This window comes from Misgurnus anguillicaudatus, chromosome 20 (assembly GCF_027580225.2).
Source record: "Misgurnus anguillicaudatus chromosome 20, ASM2758022v2, whole genome shotgun sequence".
In the NCBI taxonomy this organism is placed as follows: domain Eukaryota; kingdom Metazoa; phylum Chordata; class Actinopteri; order Cypriniformes; family Cobitidae; genus Misgurnus; species Misgurnus anguillicaudatus.
The window spans coordinates 8,160,811-8,184,639 of record NC_073356.2 but is presented as its reverse complement, the minus strand read 5'-3'; the positions used below and the strand labels follow the sequence as shown (position 1 = coordinate 8,184,639).

Here is a 23,829-nt window from a genome sequence, read left to right as displayed (position 1 = left end):
AATGTATGTGAAACAATTTTCTCTACAAGCAACTAGCAATAATTTATTTCAGCCAGAGCCAATGGAAATCTAAATCCTTTTTAATAGCTTAATATCGTTGTCCAGCTTGAATCTTGTAATCATTTATTTCTTACTCATTAATGCTAAATGTACATGGTATCTATATTTGGTGCCATTATTGCTCCTCATTAAAAAATCATCACATTTTAAAATATGTTTAAAACTGCGATATACAAGTCACATTTCATGCTAATTTTCTAAATGTCTCAGTAAAAGTATGCACTCCAAAAATGCTGGGCTATTTTCAACCCAGCGTTGCGTCAAAAAGGGTTTTGGCTAGATGAGATACAGCTCACTGTAAAAAAGCAGCATTGATGTCAAATCAACATATATTTTTATGTTACTTTAACTTGACAAATTAAGTTAAAAAAAATTTCAACTTGTTTATTTTAGGACAACACACATTGATCGACATCACTGTAAATGAGCCAGTGTTTAGCCAGCTGGATAATTTTCAATTGTAGTCCTTTGGCAAGATGTTTTATAACCCAATAAGTAACTTGTTTTTATAAGTAATGTCAACTTATCACAGGTCAAAACTTAAAATAAAGTTGATTTAACTAAGGAGCATGGTCATGTAGCCTAATCCAACCAATCAGTGCAAAAGGTGTCTAAAATCCAGCAAAGACCAGCATAAGCTGGCAGCTGGTTTCAGCTGGTTTGGCAGTAGCTGGCCAAGCTGGTGGGCCAGCCAAAACACAGCTAGACCAGCTTGCTACACCAGTAATACCAGCTTAAACCAAGCTGGGAGACCAGTTCATGCTGGTCTTAGCTGGATTTATAGGGATATAGTCGCCCCTCACCTCTGTCCCACAGTTGCAGTTTCACCATCAGTTTTTGTGCTTACACTTTTTGGGGATGTTCTTCTTTCTGCTGTCCCTCATTTACGGAGTATTTTGGGTTCTAAAATTCCAAGCTTGGAGCACTCCCCTCGGACAGCACACCAAATAGACCCCTTAAAGGTTTGTAAACATTGAATGACTTTCGGGTGCGCGCGCAGCATGGGGTCAAACTGTTCATACAATTGAGGCTTTATAATTTAATCTAACAGGGCTGAAAAATGATGGCTTACCTCAAATGAAGTGAGCACTACAAACACAAGCCTCTTTGATATTTGCACTGTTCCAGTCTGCACGTTTAATTGCTTGCAGCCACAGATGTTGTATTTTTTTGTTTTAGAGATTCTGCATGAATCGCGAAAACTTAACGGAAGACCTGGTGCGATTTTCACAGCCCACGACGTAAGTAGGCATTTTTTACGATACCAAATAATACGCAACTCAATCTGCTGTAATGACTTTTCTGACCCGACATATGCGCAGTGGGAACCGCCTATGACGTGAACCGTGAAGGGGTCTAATTTGTGCCAGTTCCGTCGGACACGTCGATTCGGGTTCAATTTCAGAAAAGCAACCGTTACATTTCAAGGTAAGAATTAAACTACAATGATAGTATGACTTAAAAGAAATAAATCTTAATTTTCTAACATATTTTAACTGATGTGAGAACTTTGATAACGTCCCTGCTGAAAAAAACAGCATATGTTGTGTTTTGATGCTGGTTTTCTAGTGAACACCAGCTAAACCAGCATAGACCAGTAGAATTCCCATGCTGGTTTGGAGCTGGATTATCAGCAGGGGTATGCGGTCTCGTGAAATCAGGTTGAATTGACTTGCAAAACAAAGTTGTTTTAATTTTCTTTACAGTGTACAGCCTAAAAACTGTGAAATGTTGGGTTTAGGGGTGAGATCTGGCGCGATTTGGCCATTGCTGTATTCATTCTAGCCACAACTATCAAAAAGGATCCAATCATCCAGTTGGGCTATAATTGGCCTATGCTGGATTGATTGAACCAAACATTCTGGGTGGATTAAAGTCATTGTTGGGGCAAATAGAAATATTTCCTTGGTTAATTTTAACCCAACGACAAGGTTTGTCTCTTTTTGACACAATGCTGTGCTGAAAATAACCCAGCATTTTTTTCCAGTGCAATATTTGTTGAGACACATTTTCTTTATAGCAATACCAATCCAACACTCCAGCTGCAAGTCCTACAGACAATTATTTTTACCACTAGTACTGCCTAAAAAGACTCACACACCTTATGGAAAAAGATTCACAGGCATCGAATGATAACCAAGAAGTCACTTAAGAGATGGCAGTACTATAACGTAACAGATCCAGTAGTCCATTCTCAGTTTAAATAAAACATTGAACACTTCTAAATGTGGCATTTTATAAATCAAGAGAAGTACAGGGTGTGGAGATTCATTATGTACCAAAAAGCAAAGAACAGTGACTCCAGAAAGAAATCAGAGATTTGGGATTTATTCATACAAGTGCTTTAGACAAGAGGAGATCACACAAATCTCAGGGTCTGGGGAACTTGTCAAGCAGTAAGTGCATAATGTCAGCAATTCAAGCATTTGTTGGCAGAGTTCATTCATAGATCCAGTCCAGCGCACAGCTCTTGTATGCCACGAGCTCTTCGGGCTTAAACCACAAATTGATCTCTTTGTTGGCACTTTCCACAGAGTCACTGCCATGAATGATGTTCCTGAAATCACAACATAACATTTTAACTATTGCCTTTGTCTCATAGTAAGAATATTAATGCCTATGCTACACATGTGTGGCATTGCAGAAGTAGACCCCTTTAAATGCGATCTTCATTACTACAACATCGCTCTTCCTGCAATGCAGACAGCTTTGTCGATTGAACACGAAACATTTTGCATTAACACCACATTTTGCATTTATTCAAAGTAATATTAACTATTGGTAAGTAAAACATGTGTACACAAAAAAAACCTCAGCCACGCTTACCTGCCCACTTCAATACAGAAATCCCCTCTGATGGTGCCGGGTTTGGAGTCGGCAGGATTGGTCTCTCCGAGCATCACTCTTCCAGTCTTGACAACATTCAGACCCTCCCACGCCTAAACACGACAAACATGGGAAACTTTTACAAAAACATTTCCATTGAAAAACAGGAAGGCACGTAAGGCCCAAGTCATTTATTCCATAACACAAATTTAGGATAGTAAGACACAAGAGAAGACATTCAAGATCATTCCACAGAGCTTTTGAATGCTTTATTCTGATTGGTTTAGAAATATTCCATGGGTAAGCATTATTTTTCAATAAATGCAAAATTGACATGTAAAATGTCTTAAAATAACCACCAGAGCAATGTCAGTGGTAACCGTGGTATACGCAGAATAATTGGCGTAGTAAACTTTGGGTGTGCAATATTTTTTGTATAATTCAAACAATTATTCCTTACAAGAGAATCAAATTAATAAAAATACATCAGTGAAACAAATGTCTTATCTATATAGTTTAACAGTCATGGATGTTGGACGTTGAAGGCATGACATTGGCCCAACAGAAAACTTACCATTGCAACAACTGGCCCAGAGTTCATGTACTTGACAAGTCCAGCGTAGAATGGCCGGTCTTTAAGGTCAATGTAATGCTGCTTCAGCAAATCCTCAGAGGCCTGCCGTATAGTCACAGAGAGACATTAGTTCATATTTATTTTCATTAACAGAATAAAAAACTAAGGAAAGTTACACACACTCATACTGTTAATACACATTTATTGTCAGCACCTTTCACACATTCAGAGATTGCATTAGGAAAGTGCCGACAACCAATTACATACAATGATTTTCCAAATAAAAGTATAGTTCACCAAACCCATGATGTGTGTCATAAAACGAGACATGCAAGAGAATTAGTTTTTGGGTGAGCATCTTTAAAAAAAAAAAAAACACTCATTAAATCAAGGAAATATCCAATTACTGAGAAGGTTGCTTTAAATGCACCAAATATGGTTTGACAGCAAACAACTGAAACAGTATAGTTGACCAACCTGAAGAAATTTCATTGCCACCAGTCTGAAACCTTTCTGTTCAAACCGCTTGATGATTTCTCCAACAAGACCTCGCTGGACGCCATCAGGCTTAATGGCAATGAAGGTGCGCTCGGTTTTTGCAGCCATTGCACTTATGAGGAAAAAGCACATTATAAATAAATGCAATATATTAATAAGGACATTTTAACGTTTTGCAATTAAATTTTTACCGTACGTACAAAACTGACATTTAAAAGACAGGGATGCCACCTAACCAGGGTGAATTAGATTTCTTCCAGAATGTACAATACACAACCGATATCATTTTCTTAAGGAAAACGCATACATTAAAATAAATTATTAGTTAACCGAAGCACATTTACGTTCATGCATTTAACAAACTTTTATGCAAAGCAAAGAACGGTGCATTTGAGCTATACAGTTTGACATCTATTAAATAGATGTATAACTCAGATCGAAAAAACTTGATGTACAACCATTAAAAGAATAACATAGTGGCATTAGGTAGGGCTGTAAAGATTTACTCCCTTTCTCAGTGCATCAATTACACAAGTCTTGATGATCCATATGGATCGATCTTAATGTTTTTATGTATATTATTTTGGTTAATATAATATTAAAACTAAAAACCTAAACTATAGTAAAAAAATCCACTATGAATTAGAGCAAATAAGAGTCCTGAAAAAAAAATCCACTATGAATTAGAGCAAATAAGAGTCCTGAAATTTATTAATTTTGACCAGATTTAGTGGACTCGTTATTGTCCAAAATTTTTCGACAAAAATTAGAACTCTAATCAAATTTTACTATAAATTGAATCTTTAAGAACCGTTTTATAATCGAATCGATTCGCAGTCAAGCCAGAGATTCACATAGTGCTGGGTGGTCCCTTACAATTATGAATCGTTTAGCTGACAAAAGAAAAAACGACCATTAACAAGCTTTTATTTTTTTGATTTAACATCAAACACGTATTCAGCTTTATCCCTTTAAAATATTAAACATGAGTTTAATGGATTCACAGTGAAGTCACGCGAGAATGCAGCAGCTGCGGTCAGAGCAAAGAAGCCATATTATACCGCCACATGCGCATCTGCTCACGTACAGAGCAACTGTTTTCATGAATCAACGCTTCTAATAATATCTTATCTCCGCATTACACGAGCTCAATACGCTACATGTCGAAAGTTACGTGGTCAAACCGGAAAACTGGGTCGATCGCTTCCGGTTCTGCATGTTCTACGCTGACATGATGCCGTTTTCATACATGAAATCTTTGGGCTATCAAAGACGAAAATAACCGATGTCCAGTGAATATACTCATTAACGTCTTAAACCCAAGTAAAAGAAAATTTGCTAACTTGTTTATACTTTATAGCTTTTGACAAAATATTTTTTTTCTTACATGCACTCAGATATTAGAATACAAAAGAACACAACACAAATAATAATAAATACTACGAATAACAAGCTACGATAGCACATACACACAACGGGAAGCGATCGTACGCTGTCAAAATCAACGAGTAATCTTTATAATGCAGCGCACAGATTAAAACACAGTCGTGCGATAACAATCGAGGCCTGACTCGCATACTTCCACACCGGCACAGGTCTAACAAAAGCTTACTTTCCACAAACAATGTTTCATTCTTAAATAAACTTCTTGCAACTTCCACAAATAAGAAAGTTCGCTTATAAATATTTACGGTCCAACATGCTAAATATAAAGCGGAGGGCGAGGATTTAAAACACAAACCTTACAGATGATATGATGTGAGAGGACTGAGAGTCTGAACTCAAGCCGAAGAGACGAGCGGAAGACAGAACACTCAATGCTGTGGCCATATAAAGACGGGCCTGGTGGGTGGAGCTAAAGATGATCACTGCACAGTGCGCATGGTAGATCACTTAAGTGAGCATCTGAAGGGCGCAAAGAGGGCAAGAAAATGTTTGAACGTAAGAAATGTTTGAAGATTTTAAATCCAAGTTAACAATTTAATTCTACAAATAGCCACGTGGTAAATTACCAAGTTACTTCCTAAAGGTCCTAGAAGTAAGCAATTAGTGCTGCGAAGTGACCCCTGCTGAAAAAAAAAACAATAAAACCATCACAGAAAATTCTAATGGTTTCCATTAAAATACCATCAGGAACCATTAGCTTTACAATTAAAACCACGACACTGTTTTTTAGCAGTAATCGCAAAAATCTATACAATAAGACCAGCATAAGCTGGTGAGCTGGTTTTAGCTGGTCTACCAGCTTGGTTTTAGCTGGTTTTGCTGGTGTAGCAAGCTGGTTTTGCTGGTGTAGCAAGCTGGTCTAGCTGTGTTTCGGTCACTTTTTAAGCTGGACTTAGCTGGTCAGGCTGGAAGACCAGCTGACCCACCAGCATGACCAGCTTTGCCAGACTGGGAGGACCAGCTAGCAGCTTATGCTGGTCTTAGCTGGATTTTTTAGTAGGGGCTGCTGCCACTCAGAGGCTGTAATTTAAATAACTACGGATTGCCTTTAAAAGATAAGTTCAACTTAAAAAAAAAAGTTAATTTACTGCCACTCTGGCCATCCAATACGTTGGTAATATTAGTTTTTTTAGTAGAACAGTAAATACGATTATTAACTTAAATTGTGTCATTCATTGATTATTTATATAATGAAAGTCCACAGGTGTAAGTAGGCTACTTCGAGAGTCTAAAATATAGATAATGCAATGCTATTTTTCATATTATAATGTGTTTTTAATGTTTGTTGTATTTAATAAACGAACAAAAAACATTTTGTCTCTTCCTGTAAAATACAATATATAAAATACATTTTTCTGGAACGCTTATCATCTATCACACATATCTATAATAATTATATTTTTTCAGAGGATTGTTGGTGACACTACAAGATCACAGTGATGCTATATGCTATCACTATAAGATAAGAGACTAGCAGTCACCCTAAAGCCCTCTAACAAATCCTTTGATAACAGTTTATATCTATTTTTCTTTTATGTTTGTATTAATTATAAAACACTGGTATTTCTGTTTTGTCATGATTGTTTTGCTGATATTTATTTATGTTTTAATTTATTAGCATTTTAATTAATTATGCAATTAGTGTGAAACATTGGAATTAATGAAAGACAATTATTGCAGACATTAAAGTACGTTAGAAATGCTACATTAGAAAGGAAAAATTAGATATATTAGATGTCATGAAAGCAATGTACTATTTATTACAGCTCCACAATTCCACTTCGGATGGTGGCGGTAATGCAACTGGCGGCAAGTTTTCATTAAACACAATAGAAGAAGAAGAAACGAGTCACTTCGTCCAGAGGGCTGTGCTTCGATTCATTTGACCGATCTATTGGCAAAACGATTCACTCATTTGACACAGAAACGTGAATCTTTGTACATAAATAAACCATAACAAAAATTAACAATTTACAAATAACTAAAACTATGCTTAACTAGGCCTAGTGAACATATTTTTAGTAGTAAATCCATGGTTATTTTTTGTAAATGTACGACTAGAACGACTCTTTGTACAATTTTAAATATGCTATTCAAAATGTTTCTCTGTGTTTCAAATTTTTGTACATTTAAAGTGTGTCAATGTGTTTAAAAAAAACTGGCACTTTTTAATAAAATGTATAACGTGACGTGGACAATTGTTCCAAACCTTTGGTTCGACTCAGAAGATTCACGTGATCCTAGCCTCTCGGATCCCTAGCGGAAGTTCCGTTCACGTGTTGCACCGCTGTAAGCTGAACGATAATCGTTTCTAACAGTAAAAACTGAGGGACTCATATTATTTATTAGTCGAGCTCATGATGGACTCGGCTGTGCCTTTCGTTAGACAAAAGCAGAACGCAAAGCGGCGTTTAAGTAAAACGTCGGATGCGGCCCCACATGTCACAGAGGAGCACCGTAAACAGAAGAAGCACGCGGCGCTGTGCGCGACCCTGGGCGAGGAGGATGCGTCTGTCAGGCTGCTGGAGGAGCTCGTGTTCGGCGCGGACGAGCAGGAGCTTACGGAGCGACTCACAGAGGTTCATTTAATTTAATTGTCGTCTGATTTCAGCGTTGAAGAAATATAGAGTTATGATAAATGTAACAAAGCAAAATAAATATATTTACAGATGATATTCAGTGGACTAACGAATAGACACTGCATTCATTGTGTTGTGAAATGAATACAGCACCATAGGACAAGAACAACTGTTTTCATGTGTAACGTTACGTAGAAGAAGTTGCATTTAATGGTGTCCATTACAAAATTATAAGGGTGGTGTGAGCCCTCATACACCCAGCAGTGTAAAGAGGCATTTAATGGCTCAGTGCATCCTGGTAACTGGGTCAGAAATGGTTAACAACTCTTTACCCCAAATTCTGATCTTTAAATTATACCACTTTCATGCTATTTGTCAATAATACAAGATTTATTGAAGATATGTCATCTCTGTAAACAGGGAACCAACACTTTACTTAAAGACGATGCCTGCAGCATTTCTTCAGAGGATGATGAGGTGTATCCACAACATCTTGCAAAGAAAAAAGCTGTATGGGAAGATGACGATGATGATGTGGAAGAAGAGTAAGCAAACCTCTGCTTTAAGTCATATTTTGTATAACGACAACAACCTTTATTTATAAAGCACATTTAACACAATAGAAGTTGATCCAAAGTGCTGTACATAAGGGAAACAACTACAAATGTCCAAAAGCTAAGGAATAAAAATATGTCTTCAGATTAGATTTAAAACTGTCCAATGATGGAGCAGACCTCACATGATAAGGGAGAGCATTCCAAAGCATGGGCCCAGCCACAGAAAAGGCCCGATATAGTCATTTTATAGTATAAAGAAAAGCGCTCGCTTAGTTCGAAGCGTAAAGAAAAGCGCTCGCTTGGTTCGAAGCGTAAAGAAAAGCGCTCGCTCGGTTCGAAGCGTAAAGAAAAGCGCTCGCTCGGTTCGAAGCGTAAAGAAAAGCGCAGGCTCGGTTCGAAGCGTAAAGAAAAGCGCTCGCTCGGTTCGAAGCGCAAAGAAAAGCGCTCGCTCGGTTCGAAGCGCAAAGAAAAGCGCTCGCTCGGTTCGAAGCGCAAAGAAAAGCGCTCGCTCGGTTCGAAGCGCAAAGAAAAGCGCTCGCTCGGTTCGAAGCGCAAAGAAAAGCGCTCGCTCGGTTCGAAGCGCAAAGAAAAGCGCTCGCTCGGTTCGAAGCGCAAAGAAAAGCGCTCGCTCGGTTCGAAGCGCAAAGAAAAGCGCTCGCTCGGTTCGAAGCGCAAAGAAAAGCGCTCGCTCGGTTCCAAGCGCAAAGAAAAGCGCTCGCTCGGTTCCAAGCGCAAAGAAAAGCGCTCGCTCGGTTCGAAGCGCAAAGAAAAGCGCTCGCTCGGTTCGAAGCGCAAAGAAAAGCGCTCGCTCGGTTCGAAGCGCAAAGAAAAGCGCTCGCTCGGTTCGAAGCGCAAAGAAAAGCGCTCGCTCGGTTCGAAGCGCAAAGAAAAGCGCTCGCTCGGTTCGAAGCGCAAAGAAAAGCGCTCGCTCGGTTCGAAGCGCAAAGAAAAGCGCTCGCTCGGTTCGAAGCGCAAAGAAAAGCGCTCGCTCGGTTCCAAGCGCAAAGAAAAGCGCTCGCTCGGTTCCAAGCGCAAAGAAAAGCGCTCGCTCGGTTCCAAGCGCAAAGAAAAGCGCTCGCTCGGTTCCAAGCGCAAAGAAAAGCGCTCGCTCGGTTCCAAGCGCAAAGAAAAGCGCTCGCTCGGTTCCAAGCGCAAAGAAAAGCGCTCGCTCGGTTCCAAGCGCAAAGAAAAGCGCTCGCTCGGTTCCAAGCGCAAAGAAAAGCGCTCGCTCGGTTCCAAGCGCAAAGAAAAGCGCTCGCTCGGTTCCAAGCGCAAAGAAAAGCGCTCGCTCGGTTCCAAGCGCAAAGAAAAGCGCTCGCTCGGTTCCAAGCGCAAAGAAAAGCGCTCGCTCGGTTCCAAGCGCAAAGAAAAGCGCTCGCTCGGTTCCAAGCGCAAAGAAAAGCGCTCGCTCGGTTCCAAGCGCAAAGAAAAGCGCTCGCTCGGTTCCAAGCGCAAAGAAAAGCGCTCGCTCGGTTCCAAGCGCAAAGAAAAGCGCTCGCTCGGTTCCAAGCGCAAAGAAAAGCGCTCGCTCGGTTCCAAGCGCAAAGAAAAGCGCTCGCTCGGTTCCAAGCGCAAAGAAAAGCGCTCGCTCGGTTCCAAGCGCAAAGAAAAGCGCTCGCTCGGTTCCAAGCGCAAAGAAAAGCGCTCGCTCGGTTCCAAGCGCAAAGAAAAGCGCTCGCTCGGTTCCAAGCGCAAAGAAAAGCGCTCGCTCGGTTCCAAGCGCAAAGAAAAGCGCTCGCTCGGTTCCAAGCGCAAAGAAAAGCGCTCGCTCGGTTCCAAGCGCAAAGAAAAGCGCTCGCTCGGTTCCAAGCGCAAAGAAAAGCGCTCGCTCGGTTCCAAGCGCAAAGAAAAGCGCTCGCTCGGTTCCAAGCGCAAAGAAAAGCGCTCGCTCGGTTCCAAGCGCAAAGAAAAGCGCTCGCTCGGTTCCAAGCGCAAAGAAAAGCGCTCGCTCGGTTCCAAGCGCAAAGAAAAGCGCTCGCTCGGTTCCAAGCGCAAAGAAAAGCGCTCGCTCGGTTCCAAGCGCAAAGAAAAGCGCTCGCTCGGTTCCAAGCGCAAAGAAAAGCGCTCGCTCGGTTCCAAGCGCAAAGAAAAGCGCTCGCTCGGTTCCAAGTAGGGGTGTCACGATTCTCCAAATCCTCGATTCGATTACATTTTCGATTCTAAGGTCACGATTCGATCCGATTCTCGATTTTTACATATCACATATTTTTTATATGGCATATAATTTAGACAAAAATGATATGCCATTATTTATTATTATTATAATACTTTAACATTAACATGCACATTGCACAACTCGCATGGGGGTTTGTGGGCTTCACTTAACGCGAGAGCTTGTAGAGAGAGGATTCCTTCTTGCACGCACATGGACTATGCGCGGTTGGCAGTTACATGGATCGGGCGGATGACGTGACGAAAAATAATATTTTAATTAAATTCGGGCGGGTGCCGGATCGACTGCTTGTTATTAGCTCTGTCCTTCTAAGCATGCGACATCTCTGTCTTTCATAGTGGCAGCCACAGAAGTTCAAGAAAAGAACTGAAATGAGACGGTCTAGCCTTCTGAGGACCCAAAATTTGCGTCACCTGCTGCACACGCCCCCAGTAGCGCCCAACGCGCCTGTCAGCAGAAAACAGCGGAGACATTTTTGACTTATTAAAATAAATATGTAATCAGAAAAATATTAATTTATTTTAGAACATATGACACATTGATGTAGATTAATCTATTCAACAGCATATCAAATAATCAACCTAGAAATATACGCATCATAAACAGAATAATATTAACACAAAACATAACTTATAATACTAAAACAGTGACAAGAAAAAGTTTTCTAATAAATACACACTTTTATTTAATAAAGCTTTTAATTGTTTGGGATATCCTCGGCTGTTAAGGATCCATCCATCATCATTAACAGCGCGGAGAAATGAGGACGCATTTTGACACATCTCTTATCAACGCCGGCGAAGGGTACGTGACAAACTCAAAAAATGAGAATTAAAAACAAAGGAAATAGAATGTAAAAAAAGGGTTGCCTGGAATAAATTTTACAAAGTGGTAAATCAGGATGACACCAGTGCAGGCTATGAAATAATAAGTCCATGTGCATTAAGTCCATGTTAGAGATGCGTGGATGGACTAATGCGCGTGTCTTGGACTCATAGCATCTGAAATAAATCCAGCATAATAAGCAGCTGCGCTTCTCTCTGTCTCACGTGCACGTGCTCGCATCTGTCCGAAGTCTGAACATAAACTAAAGTAGTAATCCTTACGTATTTGTTCAGTTTTATGCGTTTCATGCAAGCTGAGGCAAACTATCTCTTTTGTTTAAAATATAACTCGCTGCATCTTTGCGCCTCCCTCGCTATCGCGCACGTGCAGAGAGCTGCACTATGTCCAAAGTCAGATCACTGGTAATCCCGTTTATGATATGCATTTCAAGGAGTTGTAGCATCCCTCGTGTTTAAAATATGACCGCGTTCCGCTGGACAGATGTTTTTAAAGGCATCTCTGAGAGTTTTTTTCCTCGCTTGGCAAGCCGACCGGACGTGAAATGGGGGCGTGGCAGAATCGACGATCCCATTTTTTAATTCGAAGTTCGAAGCTGTGACTTAATTTCGATCGATTTCGATTTAAAATCGAAATCGTGACACCCTTAGTTCCAAGCGCAAAGAAAAGCGCTCGCTCGGTTCCAAGCGCAAAGAAAAGCGCTCGCTCGGTTCCAAGCGCAAAGAAAAGCGCTCGCTCGGTTCCAAGCGCAAAGAAAAGCGCTCGCTCGGTTCCAAGCGCAAAGAAAAGCGCTCGCTCGGTTCCAAGCGCAAAGAAAAGCGCTCGCTCGGTTCCAAGCGCAAAGAAAAGCGCTCGCTCGGTTCCAAGCGCAAAGAAAAGCGCTCGCTCGGTTCCAAGCGCAAAGAAAAGCGCTCGCTCGGTTCCAAGCGCAAAGAAAAGCGCTCGCTCGGTTCCAAGCGCAAAGAAAAGCGCTCGCTCGGTTCCAAGCGCAAAGAAAAGCGCTCGCTCGGTTCCAAGCGCAAAGAAAAGCGCTCGCTCGGTTCCAAGCGCAAAGAAAAGCGCTCGCTCGGTTCCAAGCGCAAAGAAAAGCGCTCGCTCGGTTCCAAGCGCAAAGAAAAGCGCTCGCTCGGTTCCAAGCGCAAAGAAAAGCGCTCGCTCGGTTCCAAGCGCAAAGAAAAGCGCTCGCTCGGTTCCAAGCGCAAAGAAAAGCGCTCGCTCGGTTCCAAGCGCAAAGAAAAGCGCTCGCTCGGTTCCAAGCGCAAAGAAAAGCGCTCGCTCGGTTCCAAGCGCAAAGAAAAGCGCTCGCTCGGTTCCAAGCGCAAAGAAAAGCGCTCGCTCGGTTCCAAGCGCAAAGAAAAGCGCTCGCTCGGTTCCAAGCGCAAAGAAAAGCGCTCGCTCGGTTCCAAGCGCAAAGAAAAGCGCTCGCTCGGTTCCAAGCGCAAAGAAAAGCGCTCGCTCGGTTCCAAGCGCAAAGAAAAGCGCTCGCTCGGTTCCAAGCGCAAAGAAAAGCGCTCGCTCGGTTCCAAGCGCAAAGAAAAGCGCTCGCTCGGTTCCAAGCGCAAAGAAAAGCGCTCGCTCGGTTCCAAGCGCAAAGAAAAGCGCTCGCTCGGTTCCAAGCGCAAAGAAAAGCGCTCGCTCGGTTCCAAGCGCAAAGAAAAGCGCTCGCTCGGTTCCAAGCGCAAAGAAAAGCGCTCGCTCGGTTCCAAGCGCAAAGAAAAGCGCTCGCTCGGTTCCAAGCGCAAAGAAAAGCGCTCGCTCGGTTCCAAGCGCAAAGAAAAGCGCTCGCTCGGTTCCAAGCGCAAAGAAAAGCGCTCGCTCGGTTCCAAGCGCAAAGAAAAGCGCTCGCTCGGTTCCAAGCGCAAAGAAAAGCGCTCGCTCGGTTCCAAGCGCAAAGAAAAGCGCTCGCTCGGTTCCAAGCGCAAAGAAAAGCGCTCGCTCGGTTCCAAGCGCAAAGAAAAGCGCTCGCTCGGTTCCAAGCGCAAAGAAAAGCGCTCGCTCGGTTCCAAGCGCAAAGAAAAGCGCTCGCTCGGTTCCAAGCGCAAAGAAAAGCGCTCGCTCGGTTCCAAGCGCAAAGAAAAGCGCTCGCTCGGTTCCAAGCGCAAAGAAAAGCGCTCGCTCGGTTCCAAGCGCAAAGAAAAGCGCTCGCTCGGTTCCAAGCGCAAAGAAAAGCGCTCGCTCGGTTCCAAGCGCAAAGAAAAGCGCTCGCTCGGTTCCAAGCGCAAAGAAAAGCGCTCGCTCGGTTCCAAGCGCAAAGAAAAGCGCTCGCTCGGTTCCAAGCGCAAAGAAAAGCGCTTGTATAGTATAGATAGTCTATGATGGTCCTCACTGCTGATTTAATAAAATGTTCAGGTATAGCGTCCCATGTAGTCATTCTTACAGATGTTTTCTGTTTTTCAGTGTGGATATGACACATCGATTTCGTGTGGACTATAACAAGAGTGAAGCACAAACTAAAATGACCAAACAGAAGCTACAGCAACACTTAAAGGAACAGTAAGTCATAAAAATAAAAACCAAAACTAAGCATGATGGAAACAAGACACTAATTTGCTTTACAGGTTTCAGAAAGCAATGGGTGGAACACCGAACTGGTCAGAGGTGACCACAAGGACGGGAAAGAAAAAGGGTAATAATAAAGAACTACATTAGACCCTCACTGGCGAGGTATAGCAATAGTAATTTTGTTATAAAGCATAACTGTTATTAAGTCTTGTATTTTCCCCTCCAAAACAGACGAGGAATCTGATGACAGTGAAGAATTGATGCAGCGCACCGGTAACTTTGTTGGCTCATCTGAAAGTCTTCCCAAAGGAATTATTAAGGTTGGTGTATGTTTATGGCTCAGTCTGATGCAATTTCCCAATTGAGATGTTATGTTATGATTCAAAATAATTAAATCTAAGTGTTAGGTGTGGTTACAAACTATGTAATAATTTTTTTTTCTGTTTGGCAGATTAAAAAGTGCTTAAATGCAAATAATGAACGTCCAGGCGATGACCGGCTTACAACAGTACAGTTTCACTCCTCAGCTCAGATTGTGATGACAGCTGGTCTGGATTGCTCCATTTCACTCTTTCAGGTAAAAACAGGTTTTCAGGTTTGATTTAAAACCAAGTTGCTGTTAATATCTTTACAATTACAATCATTAGGATGTTTTTCATGGCATGCATACACAATGACAAACTTAAAGCAACACTATGTAGTTCTCCATGTAAGATTGGCTTACGGCTTCCCCATGTGGTTGAAAAGTGCAACAGTGTCGGGTATTCGACACTCTTCTGCAGGCAGGAGATGGGCAGGTCTGTGTGCTCCTATGTAACTGATTCCCTCTGTTTAACAGGTTGATGGAAAGTCAAACCCCAAAATCCAGAGCATTCATCTGGAGAATTTTCAAGTGAATAAGGCTTCCTTCAGCGCTGATGGGGAACACATTGTGGCCACTGGACTGAGAAACAAACTCTTCTACATGTATGATATGATGGAAGGCAAAATTATCCCAGTGTCTACTGTTAGAGGTACTTGTGTGTCATTACAACACTGCATCAGCACACGATCATGTCTTCACAGCATGAAAGGCTAATGTCTGATTTATTCTTCTGTGTCGACGTGCAATTACACAAGCAGACCGCTAGTAGGCGATGTCCACGGCCATGTTACTGGTTTAATGTACAGTATCAAAGGTGCCGTAGAATGTAAAATTGTATTTACCTAGGCATAGATGAATAAAAGTTTTGTTGATGTAAACCTTGCGCATGCAAAAGATAGTTAAAAAAGGACCCATCTCAACATAACACTCGTGATGTTCGCCCCAACATTAAGTACAATGTTGTTACAATGCTAAAAATAACAACCAATCATGTTTAGAGAGGTGCGTGTCAGGCTAAATGGTGCGTAGGTGTGACGCAGAAGTAAGAAATCAGGCTTTAGTTGAAATATCTTATAACAGTTGTTTAATTTTGTTGTTTTTATTAAATACTGTATAGTAAAGGATTAGTCAATTTTCTTTAAAAAAAAATCCAGATAATTTACTCACCACCATGTCATCCAAAATGTTGATGTCTTTCTTTGTTCAGTCGAGAAGAAATTATGTTTTTTGAGGAAAACATTCCAGGATTTGTCTAATTTTAATGGACTTTAATGGACACCAACACGTAATAGTTTTATTGTAGTTTAAATTGCAGTTTTAACAGAGTTTCAAAGGACACTAAATGACCCCAAACAAGGCATAAGGGTCTTATCTAGCGAAAAGATTGTCATTTTTGGCAAGAAAAAAAGCACCTTTAAACCACAACTTCTCGTCTATCTCTGGTCCTGTGACGCGCCAGCGTGGCCTCACGTAATACGTCATCACGTCAAGAGGTCACAGAGGACGTATGCGAAACTACGCCCCAGTGTTACAAGTGTGGAGAAAGAGGAGCGTTCCGACGTTGTTGTATGTTGAATGATACTAATTAATGTATTTGTGTCAGTTTATTGTTTAAAATGGTCCGCAAATGTACGTTTCATATATGTAACACGTGACCTTTCCACCTCATTACGCAATTACATGCGGTCGCGCTGGCACGTCACAGGACCCAAAGAAGACGAGAAGTTGTGGTTTAAAAGTGCATATTTTTTATTTTTCTTGTACAAATGACAATCGTTTCACTAGATAAGACCCTTATGCCTCGTTTGGGATTGTTTAGAAGCTTTGAAACTGCAATTTTAAACTGCTTTAAAACTTTTACATGTTGGTGTCCATTATAGTCCATTAAAATGAAAAAAATCCTGGAATGTTTTCCTCAAAAAACATAATTTCTTCTCGACTGAACGGGGAGGGACATCAACGTTTTGGATGACGTGGTGGTGAGTGAATTGTCTGGATTTTTTTTTAAGAAAATTGACTAATCCTTTAACTTATATTGAAACACTTCCACCTGTTGAAGATCTTAAGGAGGACGTGGCTATGTGTTTTTTTTACTGTAATATTTATAGATATTTGATATTGCAATAATGGCAAGAGATGTCCAGAAATGTAACACTTTTCCCCATTTTTCTGTTAGGACTAAATGAACAGAGGGTGAAAGACTTTGAGGTCTCTCCAGATGGGAAGTATCTTCTTCTCTCTGGATCTTCAGGATATCTTCATCTCATGACCATGAAGGTACAGCACGCTGTTCAAGTTACTGTAGCTTATATAGCAATAAGGTCGGCTTGACAAAGTTGATCAAAACTACACCGGTGTAAATACATTTTTCTGCTAGCAAAAGCAGTGTGGGGTCTAAAGACTGTAAAAAAAGATGGGCGACGCCATGTCACCTCCCTCCATTGTAATGAATTGAAACCAAAAATGCCCAACCATGGTCGCCACCATGTTACGTAAAAACATCAGTTTGGAGCCAAGGCATGTGCAGAAGGAATCGTCCGTGGAGCCAGAGGCGGAGCCGGGTTATCAAATTTCCGCCCAAACGCTCACGCACCCAATTCAACCACGCCACTCATAACGACACGCCCCGTTTCTATAGCATCAAATTATAAGCTAAAATTAAACTTGTCACAAAAATGAACACTTGAACATATATCAGCGTGATAACAACTATCTTAAAGTACCAAAACCATCTTTCGGAATCTTTTTTTGGATGTGTAAAACAATTTTTTATTTAAATGCAGAGTCCCATTCGTTTGAATGAAGAGGGCGGGGTTTATGGCTTGTACTGCAGCCAGCCACTAGGGGGCGATCAAATAAGTCTGTGTTATTTTGGGTTTGTTTAAGGTTTGTCAGGATTTGTGTTTGTTGTCTGTTTCAGACTAGAGAAGTGATTCAGAGCGTGAAGATGAATGGAGATGTGTGTTCAGCAGGTTTCACTGGAGACAGCAGTAAGATCTTCAGTAGCTCTGGTAAGTTTCTCAGTGTCTTTCGTTATCATCTGACATGTCAGGGTCACTTTATGGGGCTTTGCATTTAATGGCTTTGATCACACTTGTTCTGAGGGGGAACTAATATTAAAGAGCACCTATTGTCTGATTCACGGTTTTACATTTACTGTGGTGTGTAAGTGTGTATTAGTACACGTTAACGATATGCAAAAGGTACAAAGCCCAAAGTAAACGATGATGCGAGTAATTGTCTCCAACGTAAATCTTTTTTTTCTTGGACTACAACAAGCACACAGATTGTAGGCAACAGTTTACTTCCTGGGATTGGTGATGTAGTAAAAACCGACATTATCAAAATTCCTCTGGCTTCGGACTCACAGCCTGTAAATGAATTCCTGTTAGCATTACGTTGTGAGCGAATCTTCCAAACATGGTAAGGGGCGTCACATTTCCGGCTGACGTCAGAGGTATTCAGGCCAATCACAACGTACGGATTAGCTGGCCAATCAGGGACACAGTGCTTTTCATATCCATGCGTTTCAGGAAGAGAGTGAAATCTGGAGCTACAAAAATGTACTTTAATAATCAACATAATAATGTGTTTTTTAAACCATAAACCACGCAAACACATTGTATTATACCAAATACACAAAATAACGTTTTTTTAGCAATTAAATATGTGCTCTTTAATTCATCTTATTTTATCATTTTATCAGTGTTTCATTAACCACATAGCTACAGTTTATTAAAATCATTAGTATGGGTGCGACAAGCAGTGGATATTTTTTTAAATCACTAGCGTAGCCAGGATTCACAATGTGGGTGGGCCCAGAGAAAATCAGGTGGGCCTTAACCAAAAAAGCATCTGTTATCAAAATATACAAACACACAACTTCACCAGTTTCAATATATCACCGTTTAATAAGAACATAAGCCTGACTGGGCCCTATTTTAACAATCTAAGCGCAATGTGCAATAAACCAATAAGAGTGTCATCTCCTTTACAAGGCAGTTGCGCTTGCGCCATCCTGATTCTATATTTTGCCAGAATTTGTAAACTAAAAAACTGAGCAGAGGAAGAAGACCACCAGTTTAAGATTGATATTAAAAAATTGCTTTGTTTTTATTTGTAATGAAATTGTTATTCTTTGGTATTAAAACATTTAAAAGTCGTTTTCTTTCAGTCATGATCATTCAAGTAAAAATAGCAGGCTTTTAATTGCTGTAAATGTATTGATAGCCCAGATGATCCGTGTTATCTCAAAGAATAGTTTACAAATATGCAAGAAAAGCTTAAAGGCCTACTTTGAAAATACTTTAAATAGTAGCTTAATTTGTTGGTATTTAAAAAGTTTTGTTGCAAAAGAAATCTCGTTTTTTGGTTGTGCATTCCAATTAATATCAATTCAACTGCGGTTGGTTTGTTTTGATTTAAACCTTCATAACTTAAAAAATACAGCTAAGTAGCACCATAAAACAAAATAATAACATGATAACATAATAATAATTTGACAAAAATGTTAAAAACGGAGTTCTCTCGTTTTGCAACAAAATTTTTCATTTAAACCTTTAAAAGTCGTTTTCTTTCAGTCATGGAAGTAAAAATAGCAGGCGTTTAATTATTGTAAATGTATGGATAGCCTACATGATAGGTAATCTCAAAGAATAATTTACAAATATGCAAGAAAAGGTTTGTACTTTAAAAATAGTTTATTTGTAACAATAAATAATTTATAAACGCAATTTCAGCACTAGAACAGCGCTGTGGGTGTTTTGAAATGTAAGCATAACATAAAAACGGTTCTCATCTCATCATATCCACAGGTACAAAGTCATCATATATAATAAATCTTTGGGGTAGCATTAAAAAAATTCTAAATAAATACAATATTTGCATTTGTTTAAAGCAAAACATTTAATTACTTACCAGGCTACAGGTGAAGCAGGTTTTTACGCCTTCTAACGTCTCATAATTGGTCCTCATTTATGTCCAAGACACACAATAATAATCTTTAAAACATTTTAACATTTTAATCCTTTGATTTTTCATAGTTTAAACGTTTATGTGCTGCTGCGCATCCATGTGATAAGCAAATGCACGTTGCCGTTTATAGGCGCAAATGCGCGTTGCCGTTTATAGGCGCGTATGCGCTCATTAAATAACAAAAGCAATATTTCTCCATTGGCAGGTTTTAGTTGGTCAGTGGCGTAGGCTAGTCTATTTTATTTGCCTCAAAATAGCAAAGCACCAACTATGCGCAACACACATCGTTTTCAGACCAGAAGGCTCATGGGCGCAAATGTTATCTGCAAAGACTTTTCCATTTTTAGCTGCTGAACAAACACCTCAGGTTCAGAAACCTCAACGGTAATGTTAAAGGGTGCACCATCAAGCTGTAATAAAGTCTTCTCACCGAAGGTCTTCGTGACCTTCATTCTAAGACAATGAAGCAGCGCAGCTTTCATTATTCCTTACGTGTCAGCCTTAAACCGGGCGTTAATTTCTATGATGTGGGGTGTAGGAGGGGCCAGGAGGCTGTTCGAAATGCGCTATTTATTGCACTACTATTTACAAAATTAACTTATTTCTTATTATAATAGCAAACAAGAGTTTAAAAAAATATTTATTTTATAGGTCAAGTATAGTGATAAATGCAACATAATTTACTCTTTATGATAACTAGGCCTTACTGGATAGGCAGGTGGGTGGGCCTGGCTGACAGGTGGGTGGACCCAGGCCCACCCAGGCCCACCCATAGCTACGCGACTGGTTTAAATTGAGATCTTTCTCTCAGTTATCGACTCATCTAAAATGGATCAGAATTTAACAGAGCTTTGGGACAAAATGGCCGGTATTATAAACCTAAATGCAGTGAATTGTTAAGAGTCTCCTCGTAATGCCAGCGCTATGGCCATCATAAATAAAGTTTCTGTACCACAGTATTCAAAATAAGTGATCTGATAAAATTTGATGCAGTGCTATGAAATGGATCTGGAAATCTGTCTTAATGTATGTGATGTATTGTTGTGCTGTGTGTGTGTTCCAGTGGACGGTGATGTGTTTATCTGGGATGTGAGGAGCAGTAAATGTTTAAAGAAGTTTACAGATGATGGCTGTGTAAAGGCCACGTCACTGGCGCTGTCAGGAGATGACATGTATTTGGCGTGTGGGTGAGTAACGTCTAACAGATGGATTCTTATCTGGGGTCTCATTTATAAAACTGTGCGTAGAATCCTTACAAAAAGTGCGCCTTTAATATAACACAATGTAAATACAGTAACTAAAAGACAAGACGAAAATTGGTGAACCTAAATAAACATTTATCATGCATAATATTTATAAATACACCCTGCTTGAAAAAGTGCTGTGGATCTGACACCTTATGGTACTCTTTTTTTAATTTGTACGTGAACGTATGCGCACAGTCGAACACACAGCCTTGCAAAGCATATTTTATTTGACTCATACATGTACACAGACGTTCGACACATGCACATTGCGACAGAATGCAGTGGATCTCCTGGGGCTACATACTCTTTTAGACTCATGTGCGACACGCATACAATGTACGCTGGGTTTCAAAAATCTAGCGTGTGCGCGTACACGTAAAAAATGGACCATACTTTGGCCTTAAGACACTGTTGCAGGAGTTTTTTTTGTATGTAACGCAACATAACGTCACATTAAAAAGTGAATAATGATTACTTGGTTTACTGTCTGTCAGACAAAGTGTATCTTAAAGGCTATCTTCTGTCCATCATTATTGTGTATGAATCCTGTGAAATGTTTTTGTGTCCTGCACATTTTTTTTTTCATGTTTTATTTGTAGCTCTCAGTCTGGTGTGGTGAACATCTATTCACAAAAGGATTGCCTGCACAATATTGAGCCCAAACCTCTGAAGGCCGTTATGAACCTGGTGACACCTGCCACCTCCCTGTGCTTCAATAACACCTCAGAGATTTTGGCCATCGGATCACGAGCAGAGGACGATGCCAACCGATTGGTGCGTCATAAAATATTTGTCAAAACCAAACATTAATATGTAAAAGTGAAGAATTTTTATATATTTTTTGTCTTAAATGTTTACAGTCGATTTAGACTTAATGTGTTTATATAAAAATTCAGGGTTGTGTAGTTTGGTTTTAGATTACATCAAATAAGAATAAGGATCTCACCAAGAATCTATAGAAGTTTTAGCACACCCCTCCTAAAAAGTCGCACGATTTTGAGTTGTCCCAGAGTACAAATGGTGATGGTGAATTATGTGCAGAAGTATGAGAGAAAACTCGTACTAGTTCTAGTTTGGTTATCTGCTGCAAATTTAGAGAAATGAGAGTTGATATTTCATGATTTAAAGGAAATATTTGTGTGTGATGTCATCCGTTGTTCTTAACAGTGAGATGATGTAAAAGCAATGAAGCCAGTAACAAAAACTAAACCGCTATGCTTTCAGCTGATTTTTTCTGAAGCTGCTTTATTCAGCTTAAAATTCCTGATTTTTTTTCTTTAGGTGCACATTCCCAGTTTCACAGTGTTCTCCAACTTTCCACAAATGAGAAAAAAGACAATATTTCAAACTCGCTGTCTGGATTTCTCTCCGAGGAGCGGCTTCTACACTGTGGCCAATAATAAAGGCCATGCACTTCTGTTCAGGTAAATTACAAGGATTTAAAATATATTTTTTTTAAAGATATTTGTTAGTAACTTGCAGTCATTTGATGTTTTTGAAATCGTTTACATTCTTTGTTTTTTAGACTTCTGCATTATAAAAACTTTTAAAGCAGTCAGACGACATTCAGTTTTTTCAGCGAGTGACTTTTGTTGAGACGGCTCTTCATCTTAAATGTGTCTTTCATCAGTTCTTGGATTTTTATTGTATTCAATAATTCATTGCACAGATGGTTGATAGTAAATTATCACCCATATTTTGATCTGAAAGATTCAACTTATTTGTTGTTCTTAGGTGATCTTCAAATAAAAAAATAAAAATAAAAACGTATGTGCTTTTATGTCTAGTCTATTCAGGGGTGCAAATGTAGCATATTCAGAATATATACAGGCTCATATTGGCAAAATTTAGGCAAAAGTCTCATCATGTAATTTTAAGATACGGAGCATCAAAGTTTGATTTGAATCATTGGTTTCAATCTTTGACATGACTTCACTCAGTATTAAAGATATCAAGGTTATATTTGTACAGAATGTTCTTTACATTATATAGGATGATTTTACACACCTTAAAAAATCACACACACCATATAGAAATAGTACAAAAATTGTCTTTATGGTCAGAAAGTGCTGTGATCATAAACAATGTTTTTAAGCTTTAAATATTTGGTTATCATTTGTTTAATCGATGCGATAATTAAAGTGTTTTACCCACCAAACATAAATGCTTTTATTTCAAAAATACCTTACCCAAAAATTCAAATTCCAGAGGCAAAGCCTTTCTATTGTTTTGGTATATTAAAATTGATTAACATGCAAGTAAACCTTATAATTTAAAGGTGCCAAAGAATTAATTCATCAAATAATCTATTAAATTGTCCTCTGATATCTACATATGTGACTTTATTAACTGCAAAAATTATCCAGAGTTGGTTTTACATGTCCATTTACAACACTAGGATTTGCCTTTGGAATAGAGACAGAGCGCAGCGCGTCATAACCTGAAAACCACGCCCACCGTGGGGGAAAACAATCCAACCGTCTCCATTGACTTTGTATTGCGAGAGGCCGCCTCCTTGTCATTTCTGGCTTATAACAAAAAACAAAATAATGCCTAAAAGCTGCTGTGTGACAATATGTACAGCTAACAAGCCAAAGAACCCAGAAATACGTTTTTATTAGCTGTCGACCTCAAAAAACGAGCGTTTAAAGACACAAAAGTGGAAAACAGGCAACTTTTCATAGTACTCCTATTAGTAGAACTGCGTCCACTAGGGGGAAACGTAGTCGGCGATCCACTTTATTCTCCTTAAAGACTGGGTTTTACTGCTCGACAGCTTATAAACACTTATTTCTGGGTTCTTTGGCTTGTTAGCTGTACATATTGTCACACAACAGCTTTTTAGGCATTATTTGTTTTTTTCTTATAAGCCAGAAATGACAAGGAGGCGGCCTCTCGCCATACAAAGTCAATGGGGACGGTAGGATTATTTTCCCCCCGGTAGGCGTGTTTTTCAAATTTGCATAACTGCGCTCTGTCTCTATGAAATGATCTATTATTACCTTATTTGAAAGGCTCATGAATATTAATATTGAGCTCTGCTCTGATTGGCTGTTTCTCAGAACAGCTCCTTCTCTCTGTGTGTGTAAACCGATCTTACGTTTGAGCCTGTATCAGATGAAGATACGAAATTTGAGGAATAATAAATTGTTAGGATGGTTAATGGACATTTTTGCGTTGAAAGTT

General features: G+C 39.9%; 3 protein-coding genes across 4 annotated transcripts in view; 1 reads left to right on the top strand and 2 right to left on the bottom strand.

Moving 5' to 3' along the window:
• The window catches only part of LOC129455390 (SH3 and cysteine-rich domain-containing protein 2), a 213,808-nt gene that overhangs the window by 118,946 nt on the left and 71,033 nt on the right, over positions 1-23,829 (bottom strand). The window lies entirely within an intron of this gene.
• On the bottom strand, positions 2,373-5,851 carry LOC129456030 (nucleoside diphosphate kinase B). 2 transcript variants are annotated; one of them, XM_055220829.1, is made up of 5 exons: positions 5,700-5,851; positions 3,938-4,070; positions 3,461-3,562; positions 2,887-2,999; positions 2,373-2,617 (listed from the first exon to the last, which is right to left on the bottom strand). In XM_055220829.1, exons 1-5 carry the CDS (start codon positions 5,786-5,788, stop codon positions 2,500-2,502), a joined length of 555 nt encoding a protein of 184 aa, XP_055076804.1. In that variant the 5' UTR covers positions 5,789-5,851; the 3' UTR covers positions 2,373-2,499. The 2 variants fall into 2 exon arrangements, with proteins under 2 accessions (XP_055076804.1, XP_055076805.1); XM_055220830.2 differs by having other exon boundaries at positions 5,705-5,832.
• On the top strand, positions 7,628-22,409 carry utp18 (UTP18 small subunit processome component). The gene is made up of 13 exons (XM_055220824.2): positions 7,628-7,983; positions 8,404-8,528; positions 13,954-14,049; positions 14,115-14,182; positions 14,290-14,378; positions 14,510-14,635; positions 14,897-15,071; positions 16,599-16,699; positions 17,343-17,433; positions 20,460-20,583; positions 21,243-21,417; positions 21,925-22,067; positions 22,169-22,409. The coding sequence occupies exons 1-13, from the start codon at positions 7,762-7,764 to the stop codon at positions 22,191-22,193; spliced, it is 1,560 nt and encodes a 519-aa protein (XP_055076799.1). The 5' UTR covers positions 7,628-7,761; the 3' UTR covers positions 22,194-22,409.